The sequence below is a fragment of the Saimiri boliviensis genome, chromosome 2, assembly GCF_048565385.1.
Source record: "Saimiri boliviensis isolate mSaiBol1 chromosome 2, mSaiBol1.pri, whole genome shotgun sequence".
NCBI classification, from domain to species: Eukaryota; Metazoa; Chordata; class Mammalia; order Primates; family Cebidae; genus Saimiri; species Saimiri boliviensis.
In genome coordinates, this window is record NC_133450.1 from 81,566,247 (window position 1) to 81,583,632 (window position 17,386).

At 41.5% G+C, this 17,386-nt stretch overlaps 1 protein-coding gene across 2 annotated transcripts in view; it reads right to left on the reverse strand.

Moving 5' to 3' along the window:
- CTDSPL2 (CTD small phosphatase like 2) overlaps positions 1-17,386 on the reverse strand; it is a 111,815-nt gene that overhangs the window by 36,743 nt on the left and 57,686 nt on the right. For both annotated transcript variants that reach the window (XM_074393691.1, XM_003928922.4), the window contains exons 3-6: positions 12,787-12,925; positions 9,564-9,713; positions 6,063-6,278; positions 345-423 (exon numbers count right to left, since the gene is read on the reverse strand). In XM_074393691.1, coding sequence (XP_074249792.1) covers positions 345-423; positions 6,063-6,278; positions 9,564-9,713; positions 12,787-12,925 — 584 coding nt within the window. The remainder of the gene's footprint in view (positions 1-344; positions 424-6,062; positions 6,279-9,563; positions 9,714-12,786; positions 12,926-17,386) is intronic.

A 17,386-nucleotide genomic window follows, 5' to 3' on the forward strand; every position in this document is an offset into this window, starting at 1 on the left:
TATGTCCCAGCCAATTTTTGTATTTTTTATAGAGACAGGTTTTGCCATGTTGCCCAGGCTGGTCTTGAACTCCAGGGCTCAAACAATCTGCCTGCCTGGGTCTCTCAAAGTGCTGGGATGAGCCACTGTACCCAGCCCCAGTAAAAGCTGTAGTACCTACACAGGTTATATACCCAGTAAAAGTTCTAATACCTACAGGTTATATATCTTGGCAATATACTATTTAGCCACCAATCCACATATATAACGAACTTTCATCATGCTCCAAAACGAAAGAGGGGAGAGGGGGGTGGGGAGGGAGGGAGGGGGAGGGAAACAAACAAACAAACAAACAACTAACTCACGGGTCAAATACTTCCCAGTCTTCTTCATAGGTGGCCTCTGCATGGGCTGATGAATAACCACTATCTGGAGTTACTGGCGCTGTTTAATACAGTGAAAGACAAAATGTTGCTTTTACTTAATGCTTCATGAAATACACATTTTTACTGCTCCTATGTAAGATCTTCCTGAAGCCCTGTAATACACATTTTTACTGCTTCTATATTAAGATCTTCTGAAACCCTATGTATTTTAGATTAAAGACAAACAATTTGTAAACAACACATAAAAGCAAATTTGTTAACATATAGATCTAACTTTAGATCTAAAGGGAAAAATGACCACTACAGACAAAATGGCAAATCAGATCATAGCTAGAATTAAGATGTTTATCAGCTAAGAGAAAATGTACTACTTGGCCAGGCGCAGTGGCTAACGCCTGTAATCCAAGCATTTTGGAGGCCAAGGCGGGCGGATCACCTAAGGTCAGGAGTTGAAGTCCAGCCTGACCAACATGGTGAAACCCCATCTTTATAAAAAAAGAAAAAAATAAAAATAAATACATAAAAGAGAATATGTACTAGTTATTAATAGAAAAACATACTCTAAAAATGGAATCTCTTAATTGTATGACGTTTACATGTAATCACCAAAAAAATTTTCATGGTTCTCTTATAGGCATAACAGTTCAAAAAGTGCCTTGTATACATAGGCAGTGTATCCTGACATTAGACCCAAAATTTTTTTTTTTTTTTTTTGAGATGGGAGTCTCGTTCTGTTGCCCAGGCTGGAGTGCAACTGCACAACTCAACTCATTGCAACCTCTGCTTCCCAGGTTCAAATGATTCTCCTGCCTCAGCCTTCTGAGTAGCTGGGATCACAGGTGCGCACCATCACGCCTGGCTAAGTTTCGTATTTTTAGTAGAAATGAGGTTTCACCATGTTGGTCAGGCTGGTCTTGAACTCCTGACCTTGTGATCTGCCTGCCTCAGCCTCTCAAAGTGCTGGGATTAAATGTGTGAGCCACCGCGACTGGCCCAAATGTAGTTTTTAAACCTGAAACCCACAAACAGTCTTTAAAAGGTTCATGAACCGTTTGAAAACTTATTTTTAAAAAATTGTATGTACATGTTTCTAGGAATCTCAAGACTACGATCTCAAAAAGTTAAGACACGGGGCGAGGCACATTGGCTCACGCTTGCAATCCCAGGACTTTTGGAGACCGAAGTGGGCGGATTACCTTATGTCAGGAGTTCGAGAGCAGCCTGACCAACATGGAGAAACTCCGTCTCTACTAAAAATACAAAATTTGCCGGGCGTGGTGGCGCATGCCTGTAATCCCAGCTACTCAGGAGGTTAACGCAGAAGAATTGCTTGAACCTGGAAAGCAGAGGTTGCAATGAACCAAGATCACACCATTGCACTCCAGCCTGGGCAACAAGAGCAAAACTCCATCTCAAAAAATGTATATAAAAATAAAATAAATTAAGAAATGCTACTCTATGCAGAAACTGTTCTTTATTTTAGTTTTTTTGAGATGGAGTCTTCCTCTGTCGCGTAGGCTGGAGTGCAGCGGCACGATCTCAGCTCACTGCAACCTCCACCTCTGGGGTTCAAGTGATTCTCCTGACTCAGCCTCCCAAGTAGCTGGGATTACGGGTGCCTGCCACCACCCCCGGCTAATTTTTTTGTATTTTTAGTAGAGAAGGGGTTTCAGCATGTTGTCCAGGCTGGTCCTGAACTCCTGACCTCAGGTGATCCACTCACCTCGGCCTCCCACAGTGCAGGGTAACAGGCTTAAGCTACCTCGCCCAACCAGAAATTGTTCTTTTAGTCAGTCTGTCTTTTGTTTTTGAGACAAGGTCCTGTTCTGTTACCCAGGCTGGAGTGCCGTGGAGCAAACACTGTGGTCTTGACCTAGGTTCAGGCAATCCTCCTGCCTCAGCTTCCCAAGTAGGTGGGACTACAGGTGTACCACCACACCTGGATAATTTAAAAAACTTTTTTTGTAGAGACAAAAAAGGGTCTCATTATGCTGCCCAGGCTGGTCTCAAACTCCTGAGCTCAAGATATCCTCCCTTCTCAGCCTCCTTAAGTGCTGGTGAGCCATCGTGCCTGATCAAAATCACTGCTTTATAAGACATACTATTTTACTTCTAATTTATCAACAACTTAAAAATGATCCAGAAGTAATTCTATATTGCATGCCATAGTTCATTCCCAGTTTGAGCTAAGATCATATCATTTAATAGAGCTTTAGAAATTATACTGGAAATTTTCCAAGACAATAATTACAACTTAAATGTAAAGAGAAGACAAAGGTAACTTATAAGCCAAGCAGGTAATGTCTCAGATACAAAAATTTAAAGTGGAACCCAATAAAAATTTCTGTGATGTTTCTATAGAAATGAAATGGATAGTCTTTCAAGACAAAATAGTCTTTTGTCCAAAATAGACTTTTGAGATAGAGTCAACCTGGTATGTATGTTCAATGGATGACATCAGATATAAAACAGAATTTTTGTGCATCTCTGGCAATATTATGCTTCTAATAATTAGCACAAGAAAATGTATCTTCCAACAACTTACTGTTTCAGGTTCCTATTAACCTCAGATGAATTAACAAAATTTATTTTTATTTATTTACTTTATTATTTTTCAAGACAAGTCTCACTTTGTCACCCAGGTTGGAGTGCAGTGGCATGAACATAGCTCACTGCAGCCTTGACCTCCCAGGTCAAGCAATCCTCCTACCTCAGTCTTTCAGGTAGCTGGGACTATAGGTTTTTGAGCCATGATGGGCAGCTAATTTTTTATGTATTTTTTTTTTGTAGAGACAGGGTTTCACCATATTGCCCAGGCTAGTCTCAAACTCCTGAGTTCAAGTGATCTGCCCACCTCGACCTCCCAAAGTGCTGGGATTATAGGCATGAGCCATGGTGCCCAGCCAATAATATTTGTTAAATGCTTATATGTTAAGTATTTTGCATATTTTATGTCATTTAGCCTGCAAAACCTTGTATTATAAAAGCCATGTTAAAGCTGAGAAAACTAAATCTGAAACTGTCTCAAGGGCTTAAATAAGTCATCCAAAGTAACAAAGCCACCAGCTTCCTACCTTCTTTTTCTCTTTGGCTATGTTCTCAAGGAAAAGAATACTTTTGTCACTCATACTCGTCTTTTAAGATCAGTATAAATGTTACCCCATCTAGGTTCTCATGATCATCCTAATGGAGTAACTGTAGTATGTCACACCATGTCATTTAGCTCACTTCTTTGTAGCAGCACTCACCATACTGTATGGTGATGTTTCTGTATACTTGGCTCTTCAGTTAGATAACAAACTTCTCAGGGGTCAAAGAAAAATAGGTGCTCATAAACACTGGGGGAATAAATGAACGACTGTGACAACTACAGTAAATTTTAATTTTCCCTTCTAGAAACCCCTAAGGTTATAGAAATCCTTTCTCCAACCTCACAGTTGTCAGAAAAAATAAATACAAAGGCTTAAATACCAGCATGAAAATATAGAACAAACATCAAACAGGAAGCCAAAACCCTGAACTTTAGTCTATACTTTACTTCATTAGTCTTATACCCAATGGGCAAAGTAATAAGCATAAAATGATGGGTCAAAGGTGGGTTAATTGAAAGTATCACCCACAAAATGAACGTAATTGATTTGCTTGTTAGATTCCGTATTAATATAAATTTAACATTACAGATACGAATCTTTTACTTGATGGCTTTAAAATAAACCTTTCCTATTTTGCTGCTTGTCCCTTCATATTGATATTACTGGACTGCATTATATAGAAGCTTCATAATTGTACCATATTTTCTTTAAATGTTTTCTGCTGTGTCACTGACTTTTTTAAAAGCTTTCTTTTTATAGCTCAGAGAAGTACAGATGCACCTAGACTTATGATGGGGCTATATCCCAATAAACTGATCATAAGTCACAAATATCTTAAGTCAAAATGCATTTAACACCCTAATAAACCCACTGTAAGGTAAAAAATTCTGAAGATGAACCACTGTAACTCAGGAACAATCTGTATATTATTCTACTTCCTTAAACCAAACTATGTTTCTTTTTTTCTTTCTCAATACTAGATCTTGCTCTGCTGCCTAGGCTGGACTGCAGTGACCCAATCATAGCTCATGGTAGTCTGGAACTCCTGGGCTCAAGCAAACCTCCTCCTTTAGCCTCTTGAGTAACTAAGACAACAGGCACACACCACCATCCCTGTTAATTTTTTAAAAAACCATTTTTTTGGCCAGGAGAGGTGGTTCACGCCTACAATCCCAGCACTATGGGAGGCTGAGGTGGATGGATCATTTGAGGTCAGGAGTTCGAGACTAGCCTGATCAACATGATGAAACCCCGTATCTACCAAAAGTTAAAAAAAAAAAATTAGCTGGACGTGGTAGTATACGCCCATAATTCCATCTACTCAGGAGGATGAGGCAGGAGAATTACGTGAACCCAGGAGGCAGAGGATGCAGTGAGTCAAGATCATGCCATTGCACGATCCAGTCTTTCATATTTTTCTTTTTCTTTTTTTTTTTGAGACGGAGTTTTGCTCTTGTTACCCAGGCTGGAGTGCAATGGCGCGATCTCGGCTCACCGCAACCTCTGCCTCCTGGGTTCAAGCAATTCTCCTGCCTCAGCCTCCTGAGTAGCTGGGACTACAGGCATGCGCCACCATGCCCAGCTAATTTTTGTATTTTTAGTAGAGACGGGGTTTCACCATGTTGACCAGGATGGTCTCGATCTCTCGACCTCGTGATCCACCCGCCTCGGCCTCCCAAAGTGCTGGGATTACAGGCTTGAGCCACCGCGCCCGGCTTCATATTTTTCTTAAATAAACATGCATGTCCAGCCTGAGGGACAGAGCTAGACTCTACCCCACATAGGGTCTGGCTCTTTTGCCCAGGATGGTCTCAAACTCTTGACCTCAAGCAATCCTCCTGTCTTGGTCTCCTAAAGTGCTGGGATTACAGGCCTGAGCCACCATGCCTAGCCTCAAACTAGGTTTCTTAACTAACATATATTTATTGGGCTCTCTCAAATACCTGGTACCAAAATAAACAAACAAAAAATTTAAGATGAAATCTCCATGCCCTAATAAGATGGCCTTCTTCAGTTTTATTTCTGCTTTTAAGGATGGAACACAATTTCATCTTTTACCTTATCTATCTACCACAATATTCAGAGGTAATAAATTCCTGATCCATGTGTTTCCACATTTCAACAACTGGCTCAGAAACCCAGTAATTACGCTTGGCAGATCCAAGTCAGGCTGCAAAGTTAGATATATGAGGAGATCTAGGAACAGAAGCACCTATGGGAGGAATCTCATAGGTGTAATGAAACAAATCTGAATGTATGAGACTGCTTCTAGGTAGAGACCTCAGACATAAGGGTCCAAGACCTGTGCAATAATAAGAAGGATGTTCATGAACATGAGCATGTATTTTGCTGTGTCAAATTTCTCAAAGCAATAAGGTTGGTGGAAATAATTAAACTGTGAAATGACTAATACTTGGTCAAAACCTTTAAAAAACATTCAATTTCAAAATGACTTTGGATTTTTGGGACTAAGTTTTGTTCCCAATTTTAATTTTTTTTTTAACTTCCAGGAAGAAAAACCTATGCATATAATCTATTTAAGAAAAATATGAAATACTGTATTTTTATCAACTACTCATGAAGATGTACAAGAAATTTTCTTCACCTGTAAGGGGTGGGATATCACGATTAACTGTTTCTTCTGCTTCTTCTAAACCATTGTTTATTGATGCTCTCACTTGAACTGCTTGATTTGAGTAAGCTGCTCCATTAGTTGATGTAGTAGTACTGGTAGTGATCTCATCCACCTGTTCCATATCAAGCTGTTTTACTATTTCTTCAGCTTCCACAGCCTGTCCTGGAGAATCTGATCCTGATGTTCCTAAAATCATAATTCAGTGTACTATTATCATTTAAAAATACAACTATTTAGAAAAACTAAATACAACATTGCCGTACAATAGATTTATTTAGACTGGTAATTCCTACAGGAGCAAAGCCGAGAATATTTTTTTTTAGAGAATCTTTGCTAGCCATTTCAAACAATGAGGAATGAAGGCTTACGGGATAGAGTAACATTTGTGAGCAAAGTTTCTGCATCCTAGACATGTGTGCAATTGTAATTTTTCAACCAGAGGTATCAAAAAATTAGCTAACTGTTCTAATCACGAGAAACTTTTAATTAAAAGACAGAAGAATAATTTCTCAGCAAAATTCTCTCAGTAATAAAGACTGGGTCAGGTGTGGTGACTCATGCCTGGAATCCCAGCACTTTGGGAGGCTCAGGCAAGCTGATTGCTTGAGCTCAGGAGATTGAGACCAGCCTAGGCAACATGAGGGAGAGAGGGAGGGGGGAGAGGGGGGGAGAAGGGGAGGGGGAGAGGGGGAAGGGGAGGGGGAGAGGGGGAGGGGGAGAGAGAAAGGGAGGGGAAGAGAAGGGGAGGGGGGAGGGGGAAGGGGAGGGGGGAGGGGGAGGGGGAGGGGGAGGGGGGAGGGGGAGAGGAGGAGGGAGGGGGATGGAGGGAGAGGAGGAGGGAGGGGGAGGGGGGAGAGAAGGGGAGGGGGAGAGGGAGGGGGGAGGGGGAGGGAGAGAGGGAGAGGAAGAGGGGAGGGGGAGGGGGGAAGAGAGAGAGAGAGAGAGATCATCTCTTACAATTATCAAACTTCAACTCCTTCTTCTCCAAACATCTATTTCTGTACATATCTTCAGACTCTTCAGCATGAAAATATTACTACTAAATACTGTAATTTTTTGAGATGGAGTTTCACACTGTCTCCTGGACTAGAATGCAATGGTGTGATCTCAGCTCACTGCAACCCCTGACTCTCTGGTTCAAGCGATTCTCCTGTCTCAGCCTCCTGACTAGCTGGGATTACAGGCATGCGCCACCACACCAAGCTAATTTTTGTATTTTTATTTTTATTTTTATTTATTTATTTTTTTTTTGCGACGGAGTTTCGCTCTTGTTACCCAGGCTGGAGTGCAATGGCGCGATCTCGGCTCACCGCAACCTCCGCCTCCCGGGTTCAGGCAATTCTCCTGCCTCAGCCTCTTGAGTAGCTGGGATTATAGGCACGCGCCACCATGCCCAGCTAATTTTTTTTATTTTTAGTAGAGACGGGGTTTCACCATGTTGACCGGGATGGTCTCGATCTCTCGACCTCGTGATCCACCCACCTCAGCCTCCCAAAGTGCTGGGATTACAGGCTTGAGCCACCGCACCCGGCTTAATTTTTGTATTTTTAGTAGAGACAAGGTTTTCACCATGTTGGCTGGGATGGTCTCATTTTCTGACCTCATGATCCACCCACCTCGGCCTCTCGGCTAGTATTACAAGTGTGAGCCACCATGCCTGGCCCTGAATATTTTTATTTGAATATTTCATAGCATCTCAAACTCATCATGGCCCAAATTACACTCAGCTACCTATCTCCCAGGGACTTTATTTTCCTTGAATCTTCCACTCTTCTCTCATCTTCTCTATTCTCTTTCACCTCCAATCTACACCAAAAATGTGTCTATTTTCTGTCCTCTGATCCTTCCTGTCTTCTCTAATACAATTAAGGTCTCATCAAGTCTCACATGAACTACTACAAGTCTACTAATTGTTCCACCTGCCTACAGCCTCTTCAGAATCTACCCTATACACTATTGCCCAAGTGATCTTTATAAAACATAAATCAGATCATATTATTCACCAACTTAAAACCTTTCAGGCTGCTCTCCCTATGGAGTAGCCATTCTTTATTGCTTTACTTTCTTAAGAAACTTGCTTTCACTTTGGAAAAAAAAAACAAAACACCTTTCAATTATCACCTACTTGAATAAAGTTTATCATCTTACTAGGTTAGCTCTATAGTATGACTTCTTCATAGCTCTCCTACCTTATCGCTTCTCAAATCCACAGTTCCATCAATACATTCTCAAATACACTAGACTGTTTTCTGCTGCAAGGCCTCTACTCATGCTGCTCCTACCTGGAATGCCTTTTACCACCTTTCCAGATTCAGCTTTTCTTTGAAGCCTTTTGTGAGCCTCCCACCGCCCCCACTAGAGGACAGGGCCATTCCATTCTTCTTCTTTTATTTTTTTAAGAGACAGAGTCCCACTTGGCTGTCCAAGCTTGAGTGCAATGGTGCAATCATAGCTCACTGCAGCTTCAAACTCCTGGGTTCAAACTGCCAGGTTCAAGCATTCCTCCCACTTCAGCCTTTGAAGTAGCTAGGACTACAGTGCACTTGAGTAATTTTTACTTTTTTTGTAGACACAGGGCCTTACTATGTTGCCCAGGCTAGTCTTAAACTCCCGCCCTTGAGCAATTCTCCTGTCTCAGCATCCTGAAGCGTTTTTAATCCGGCATCAGCCACCACACCCAGCTCACAAGGAGCTGTATATTTTTAATGAGGTGGAAAACAAACGAGATGCTGACAAAATCAGCTAATAAAGTAAAAAAGTATGTATTTTAGGCCGGGCGCGGTGGCTCAAGCCTGTAATCCCAGCACTTTGGGAGGCCGAGGCGGGTGGATCACAAGGTCAAGGGATCGAGACCAGCCTGGTCAACATGGTGAAACCCCGTCTCTACTAAAAATACAAAAAAAATTAGCTGGGCATGGTGGTGCGTGCCTGTAATCCCAGCTACTCAGGAAGCTGAGACAGGAGAATTGCCTGAACCCAGGAGGTGGAGGTTGCGGTGAGCCGAGATCGCGCCATTGCACTCCAGCCTGCGTAACAAGAGCGAAACTCCGTCTCAAAAAAAAAAAAAAAAAAAAAAAAAGTATGTATTTTTAAAAACTATGTATTTTTTTGCTGGGCGCAGTGGCTCACACCTGTAATCCCAGCACTTTGGGAGGCTGAGGTGGGCAGATCACTTGAAGGTCAAGATTTTGAGATCAGCCTGGTTAACATGGTGAAACCCTGTCTCTACCAAAAATACAGAAAAAAATTGGCTGGGGGTGGTGGTGGGCACCTATAGTCCCACCCACTCGGAAGGTTGAGGGAGGAATATTGCTTGCACCAAGGAGGTGGAGGATGCAGTGAGCGTAGGTCATGCCACTGCACTCCAGCCAGAGCAACAAAGCGATACTTCATCTTAAAAAAAAAAAAAAAAAAAAAAAAAAAACTATGCATTTTTTAAAACCCAAATCACAGCTAATGGTTTATACTTACCATTTTTATTTGCTGGTGAAAAAAAGTTGAAGACAGGTGAAAATATGGTCCCCAACAAAGTAGTCCTTGGAGGACTGCCAGAGGAAGGATTATCTTCTAATTTTCCATTTTGTTTTACATGTTGATTTGTCATTTCATAACTACCAGCTTCTAAAAAAGAAAAAAGAAAAAAGTCATGATCTAGAAAATACTGATTTTCAGAAATGTTATAAATCATTTATAGAAGTAACTCTTTTTCCCACAAAATACTTCATGAAAGCTAATTAATGCTAATGTTCAGAAGAGCTTGTTAAAGAAAACCTGAGGTCAATTACTTCTAAGTCAAATGTTCTGTATGTGTTTCTAATGCTAATATTTAGTGAATTTTTTCAAAGCAGATTTACACCTGTAGACTGAAAGTCTTCAAATCAACACAGTATAACACAAAATGAATTATTTGTAAGCAAGCAAACTAGTTCCTACTATCTAAAACACAAGTTATTTTTTTTTTTTTTTAATTTTATATTCTGGGATGGTTCTACTTCCTAAAACCTTCCCTTGTTGGGCATGGTGGCTCTAATCCCAGCACTTTGGGAGGCTGAGGCAGGTGGATGAGGAGGTCAGGAGTTTGAGACCAGCCTGGCCAATATGGTGAAACCCCATCTCTAATAAAAATACAAAAATTAGCTGTGCATGGTGGCAGGCACCTGTAATCTCTACTACTTGGGAGGCCGAGGCAGAGAATTGCTTGAACCTGGGAGGTGGAGACTGCAGTGGGCCAAGATCGCACCACTAAACTCTGGCCTGGGTAACAGAGAGAGACTCCATCTCAAAACAAACAGACAAAAACAAACAAAAAACCCAAAAACACTTCCCTCACATCTGTTTCTATATAATGAATGACAGCTAAATGAGTAGAAGCAACATAAATCTACTGAAGCAAAGACTATATATACAGCAGTGTCAAAAATTACTTGTGGACACTGAGGCACCATCTTGGAGTGGCTAAGAAGAATAATGGTAAGTTTCCTATAAATAAACATGTTCCACAGATTTTTTTTTTTAATGCAAAAGTAAAATCAACTGTTCTAATTAATCATTCTTTAACTCTCCACAACTTGATGTCTACCATTTTATTTATTTCCTTCTTTGCTATGTTCTTTTAACTTGATTATTATTCTTTTTTTTTTTTGAGACGGAGTCTTGCTCTTGTTACCCAAGCGGAAGGGTAGTGCCGTGATGTCGGCTCACTGCAAACTCCATCTCCTGGGTTCAAGTGATTCTCCTGCCTCAGCCTCCCAAGTAGCTGGGACTACAGACGCGTGCCACCACGCCAGGCTAATTTTTTCGTATTTTAGTCAAGATGGGGTTTCACCATATTAGCCAGGATAGTCTTATCTCCTGACCTCATGCTCCACCCACCTTGGCCTCCCAAAGTACTGGGATTACAGGTGTAAGCCACCATGACCAGCCCCCACTTTTTTTTTTTTTTGGAGACGGAGTCTTGCTCTGTTGCCCAGGCTGGAATGCAGTGGCAAGATCTCAGCTCACTGCAACCTCTGCCTCCTGGGTTCAAGCAATTCTGCTATTTCAGTCACCTGAGTAGCTGGGATTATAGGTGCACACCAACTTGCCCAGCTAATTTTTGTATTTTTAGTAAAGACGGGGTTTCAACATGTTGGTCAGGCTAGTCTCCAACTCTCAAGGTGCTGGGATTGCAGGCATGAGCCACTGTGCCCAGCCTAACTTGTTTCTCTATTTTGTCCCCCCTTGTCTTGTCTCAGTCTTCTTTATCTCCTTTCTGTTTTGTTTTTTCTAACAATCAAGATATATTATTGCACTGGGCAGAGATAAGGGGAGAAATTACTGCTGTGTTTAAGACAGCACTGGTCAAAATAGTACTCCATAATCTAAAGCAGGGATTCCTAATCCTCTACCCTCTGGTACTAGTCCACAGCCTATTAGGAACTGGGCCATGCAGCATGAGGTGAGCAAGCATTAATGGCTGAGCTCGGCCTCTACTACCTTACCTGCAGATAAGCTGCTGCATTATATTCTTTTAGGAACATGAACCCTATTGTGAACTGCACATGCAAGGGATCTAGGTTGTGCGATACTTATGAGAATCTAACTAATGTCTGATGATCTGAGATGCAACAATGTCATCCAGAAACCATCCCCATCACTGACAGTGGAAAAACTGTGTCTTCCACAAAACTGGTCCCTGGTGCCAAAAGGTTGGGGACAGTTGCTCTGAAGTTATAGCTGTCTCTGCTTTTCCTTAATGTTTTTCCTCCTTCTTTTTGACTTCGAGGAGTTTCTCTGCTATACAATAAGGTATTGACAGATTTATCAACAGCTACACTATTGACATTTCAGTCTGATAATTCTTTGTTTTGAAGAGCTGCCCTGTGTATTGTAGGATGTTTAATAACATCTCTGACATGTACCTGCTAGACACTGGTAGTCACCCCTCCACATGTTGTGACAACCAAAAAGTCTTTAGATATTGACAAATGTCCCTGAGAGGAAAAGAACCACCCCTAATTAAGAATTACTGGACTAAGTGATGCAAGTCCCCTCTGAGCTCTTAAGTAGCATAATCTAGGAAAAAATTTGGTACTCAATTAAATTAAGTCACAATCATTATTGCTTTAAGAAATGAGTTTATCAGATGTCCAAAATGTTGATCCATACACATTTTTATGCTAACAAGCATAAAAGTATATAGTTACTCTATCTTTACTTATTTTAATTCAAGGTAAAATTTTTAAAGTAGCACATTTTTATTTCACTATGTCACTAATACCTAATACAAAGGTTACAAAATTGAGGCAAAAATTACTCAAAGTAGTTTTGTTTTGTTTTTGAGACAGAGTATTACTGTCACCCAGGCTGGAGTGCAGTGGCACAATCTCAGCTCACTGCAACCTCCGCCTCCTGGGTTCAAGCAGTTCTCAAGCTTCGGCCACCTGAGTATCTGAAATTACAGGCAAGTGCCACCACGCCTGGCTAATTATTTGTGTGTGATTTTAGTAGAGACGGGGTTTTGTCATGTTGGCCAGGCTGCTCTCAAAGTCCTGGCCTCAAATGATCCGCCGACTTTGGCCTCTCAAAATGTGAGGATTACAGGCATGAGCCAATGCACCCAGCCTCAAAGTAGATTTTTAAAAATACCTAAGAAATGTGTCAGATGAGATCTCTGCTTACACCTAAATAAAACAGTATCTAAATATTAACAAACCTCCATTTACTTGACTTTTCCGTCTTACTCGAGATATCTGTTTGTTAGGTTTTTCTCCTGCTCTTGGTGTTGATGTGATCAAATTGTTATCTATATCACGTTCAATCCTACTCCGTTTTGAAGGATTTTCTCTCTCTTCCTTAAGAGAAAAAAAAAACACACTAAGCACAGTCATTCTGCCTTATAGGTTACAATATTAAAATGAGAAAATATGGTATAATATACTTTCCTCTGTTTTTCATATACAGGAAAAACAAAATGCAATTACAGGTAATATCAAATAGTAGTAGAAAACACAGAAAAAAATTGACAGGGCTGTAAGAATATGAATGTAGTTACAATATACAAATATAATTACAGCATGCCCACAATTCAGATCCCTTCCCCAGGATCCACTATGTTTTCCATGCCATCAAAATACTGAATTACAAAATGTGCTCTAAAACTTCAGCAGCTTTCCCTCATTTTTATAACTGTCCCAAAGAATAGAGATCATTTCCTTAAGTGACTCAGGGTAGGAGAGAGAGTCCCACTGAATGTGCTGGCAAGTCACACATTGCCCAAAAACAGGGGGTGGGGGTGAAGGTGGGGCCTGGCACTGCCACACCCCCTCAGTGCAAAATCTGTATTTTTCAAAGTTGTCTCTAAGGTAGGCAATTAAGGGGGAAAATCTTGGTAAGGTGGTATTCTTAAATCTATGAATCCCCACATAAATACAGAGAACTTAAGAAGCAACAAAAACCCATGGGCAACATTTACAACAAAACCAGAAGACAAGGTATTCCCCACAAACTTGAAAGTGCAAGCAGATGAGGACACACTAACAGGCACAATACCTAAATGTCCATATACACCAGTGCAAAGGAAAACGGAAGCAACAAGTGGCATGGCACACCGGAGAACAGAAGCCCCAAGCACCGGACAGGTAGGTAGTCACTGGGAACCACCGCAGGCCAATTTGAGAACAGCAAATGAAACAAGGGGAAGGGAAGTTAGGGAGTTGCTGTCCAGTCCAATAGCATAGGAGGTCGATGGTTAGAATTGAAATGACAGGAACAGTCTGCTCCTATGAACTTTTGAAACTGACCAACTCTGGGCCCCTTCTAGAAGAGCTTCCATACTGAGGGGGAAGTACTGGAAGTGAAATCAAATGTTGGTAGGGCAGGCACAAAAGAGAGGAAAGAGAAATTCCAAATAAACACACAGTAGAAATAAAAGACAAAACTCAAAAAGCATCACTAATATTTTGAAAACACTACATAAAAACAAAATTTTTTCAAAGAGACACCCTGAACTATACAAGTTTCTGAAAATTCAGAAAAACTACTTTCACATAAAAATGATCAAGAAAGTGTAGATATAAAAATCCCACACAAAACTATTATAATGAAACACACATGGAGCCAAATAATACCTCTATAAAGAACACATGTAAGAAAAACATGCATGGGGAAAGATTAAAATTATAATCTTTTATTTCAAAACCAGACAAAATACATTAAAAAAAAATATGAGGCCAGGTGTGGAGGCTCATGCCTGTAATTCTAGCACTTTGGGAGGTTGAGGCAGGAGGATTGCTTGAGGCCAGGAGTTGGAGATCAGGCTGCGATACACAGCAAGATTCTATTTCTACAGAAAAAACTTAAAAATTAACCAATCATGGTGGCAGGTGCCTACAGTCCCAGCAACTCAAGAGGCTGAGGCAAGAGGATCACTTGAGTATAGGGGTTTAAGGCTGCAGTGAGTCATGACTGTGCCACTGTACTCCAGCCTAGGCAATATAGCAAGATCCTATCCCCAAAAAAACAAACAAACTAAAAAGAAACCAAAAACAAAAGGGAAAGGGAGAGGAAAGGAGAGACATAAGAAGAGGAAAAAAAACTCAGAAACAGAAGAAAATATTTCAAAAATTTTTACAAATCATTTCAGAAATAAAGACTACACTAGAAGGGGCCCAAGACAGAGTAAACATTATTAGATTCTACCTGTAAAAGAAACAGAGGGTAAAATGAACAATTTTGTTTTTTTGAGGGCCTCACTAAGTTGCCCAAACTGGTCTCAAATTCCCAGGTTCAAGCAATCCTCCTGCCTTGGCCTCCTTACTAGCCAGGACAATAGGTGTTGGCCACCACACCTGACAAGGGAAAAAAATGATTTTTTTTTTTTTTTAAAAGAAATGAAGAAAATGTAAAAGCCAGGAGTAACATGTCAATTCAAGACATGTTTTATTTTTTATTTAGACAGTCTCACTCTCACCCAGGCTGCAGTGCACTGAGTAGTGCCATCTCGGCTCACTGAAACCTCTACCTCCTGGTTCAAGCAATTCTCCTGCTTCAGCCTCCCAAGCAGGTGGGATGACAGGCGACCACCACCACACCCAACTAATTTTTGTATTATTATTAGAGACAGGATTTCGCCATGTTGGTCAGGCTGTACTTGAACTCCTGACCTGAAGTGATGTGCCTGCCTTGGCCTCCCAAAGTGCTGGGATTAGAGGCCTGAGCCACCATGCCTGGCTCAATCCAAGATATATTTTAAATATAATAACTTTAAAAAAAAAATTATAAAACATTTGACAAAAATGCTTTTCATGCTGGAAGAAAATAGATTTAAAATGATCAAGATAAAATGTGAGCTAAGGATTTTATACCCAGCAAAACTGATTTTCGAGCATTAAGGGCACTGTTATCAACATGTAAAAACTCAGAATATGGTCCCCATAGGTCTTTTTTTTGAGACAGAGTCTGGCTCTTGTCGCCCAGGAAGGAGGGCAGTGGCACAATCTCAGTTCAACGCAACCTCCACCTCCAGGTTCAAGCAATTTTCCTGCCTCAGCCTCCTGAGTAGCTGGGATCACAGTTACCTACCAACACACCTGGCTAATTTTTGTTTTTTGTTTTGTTTTGGTTTGTTTTGTTTGTTTGTTTGTTTTTAGTAGAGATGGGTTTCACCATATTTGCCAGGCTGATCCTGAACTCCTGATCTCAGGTGATCTGCCTGCCTCGGCCTCCCAAAGTATTGGGATTACAGGCCTGAGCCACCGCGCTCAGACCCCATGAATCTTTTCTGAGGAATACACTAGAAAAATGAGCTTCAGACAATGATGTGAGGAGTAAGCATACACATTAAGTATATCAAACAGCCAGGCTCGGTGGCTCAAGCTTGTAATCCCAGCACCTTGGAAGGCTGAGGCGGGTGGATCACGAGGTCAAGAGATCGAGACCATCCTGGTCAACATGGTGAGACCCCGTCTCTACTAAAAATACAAAAAAATTAGCTGGGCATGGTGGCGTGTGCCTGTAATCCCAGCTACCCAGGAGGCTGAGGCAGGAGAATTGCCTGAACCCAGGAGGTGGAGGTTGCAGTGAGCCGAGATCGTGCCATTGCACTCCAGCCTGGGTAACAAGAGCAAAACTCCGTCTCAAAAAAAAAAAAAAGTATATCAAACAGATGGAGAATCTGTAGAATTAAGACAAATTTGAATAAAGGATAGCATGTAACGAGTATGTGCTCCAAAAACATAAACATAAAACTAAGAAAACTGGTGAGAGACACATACTAAATGAATTTCTGCAAGCATCAGATAAACAGTACCAGATAAAATCCTAAATGTATTAAGGTATGAATACTATAATGAAAAATATGCAAATAAATATAAAAGACTTTTGTGTTAAGTGCTTTTTTTGAGGAGGGGAGAGAGTTTCACTCTTGTTGCCCAGGCTGAAGTGCAATGGCTCAATCTCAGCTCACTGCAACCTCTCGCTCCTGGGTTCAAGCAATTCTCCTGCCTCAGCCTCCCAAGTAGCTGGGATTACAGGCATGTACCACCAAGCCTGGCTAAGTTTTTGTATTTTTAGTAAAGACAGGGTTTCTCCAAGTTGGTCAGGCTGGTCTCAACTCCCAACCTCAGGTGATTTGCCCACCTTGGCCTCCCAAAATGCTGGGATTACAGGTGTGAGCCACCATACCCTGCAAGAATTTTTTTTTATTTTTAAATAAAACAAAGTCAGGGTCTTGCCCTGTCACCAAGGCTGGAGTGCAATGCCATGATCTTAGTTCGCTGCAGCCTCGACCTCCCAGGCTCAAGCCATCCTTCCACCTCAGCCTCCCAGCAAGCACACACCATCAAGTCCAGCTAATTAAAAAAAATTTTTTTTTGTAGAGATGGAGTTCTGGTGTGTTGCCCAGACTGGTCTGAACTCCTGAGCTAAAGTGATCCACCCACCTTGCCTTCCCAAAGTGCTGGGATCACAGGTATGAGCTACTATGCTTGGCCCCCTTTCCCTGCCTTTTATTCTTTTTTTTTTTTGAGACGGGGTTTTGCTCTTGTTACCCAGGCTGGAGTGCAATGGCGCGATCTTGGCTCACCGCAACTTCCGCCTCCCGGGTTCAGGCAATTCTCCTGCCTCAGCCTCCTGAGTAGCTGGGATTATAGGCACGTGCCACCATGCCCAGCTGATTTTTTGTATTTTTAGTAGAGACGGGGTTTCACCATGTTGACCAGGATGGTCTCGATCTCTTGACCTCGTGATCCACCCGCCTCTGCCTCCCAAAGTGCTGGGATTACAGGCGTGAGCCACCGCGCCCGGCCCCTGCCTGT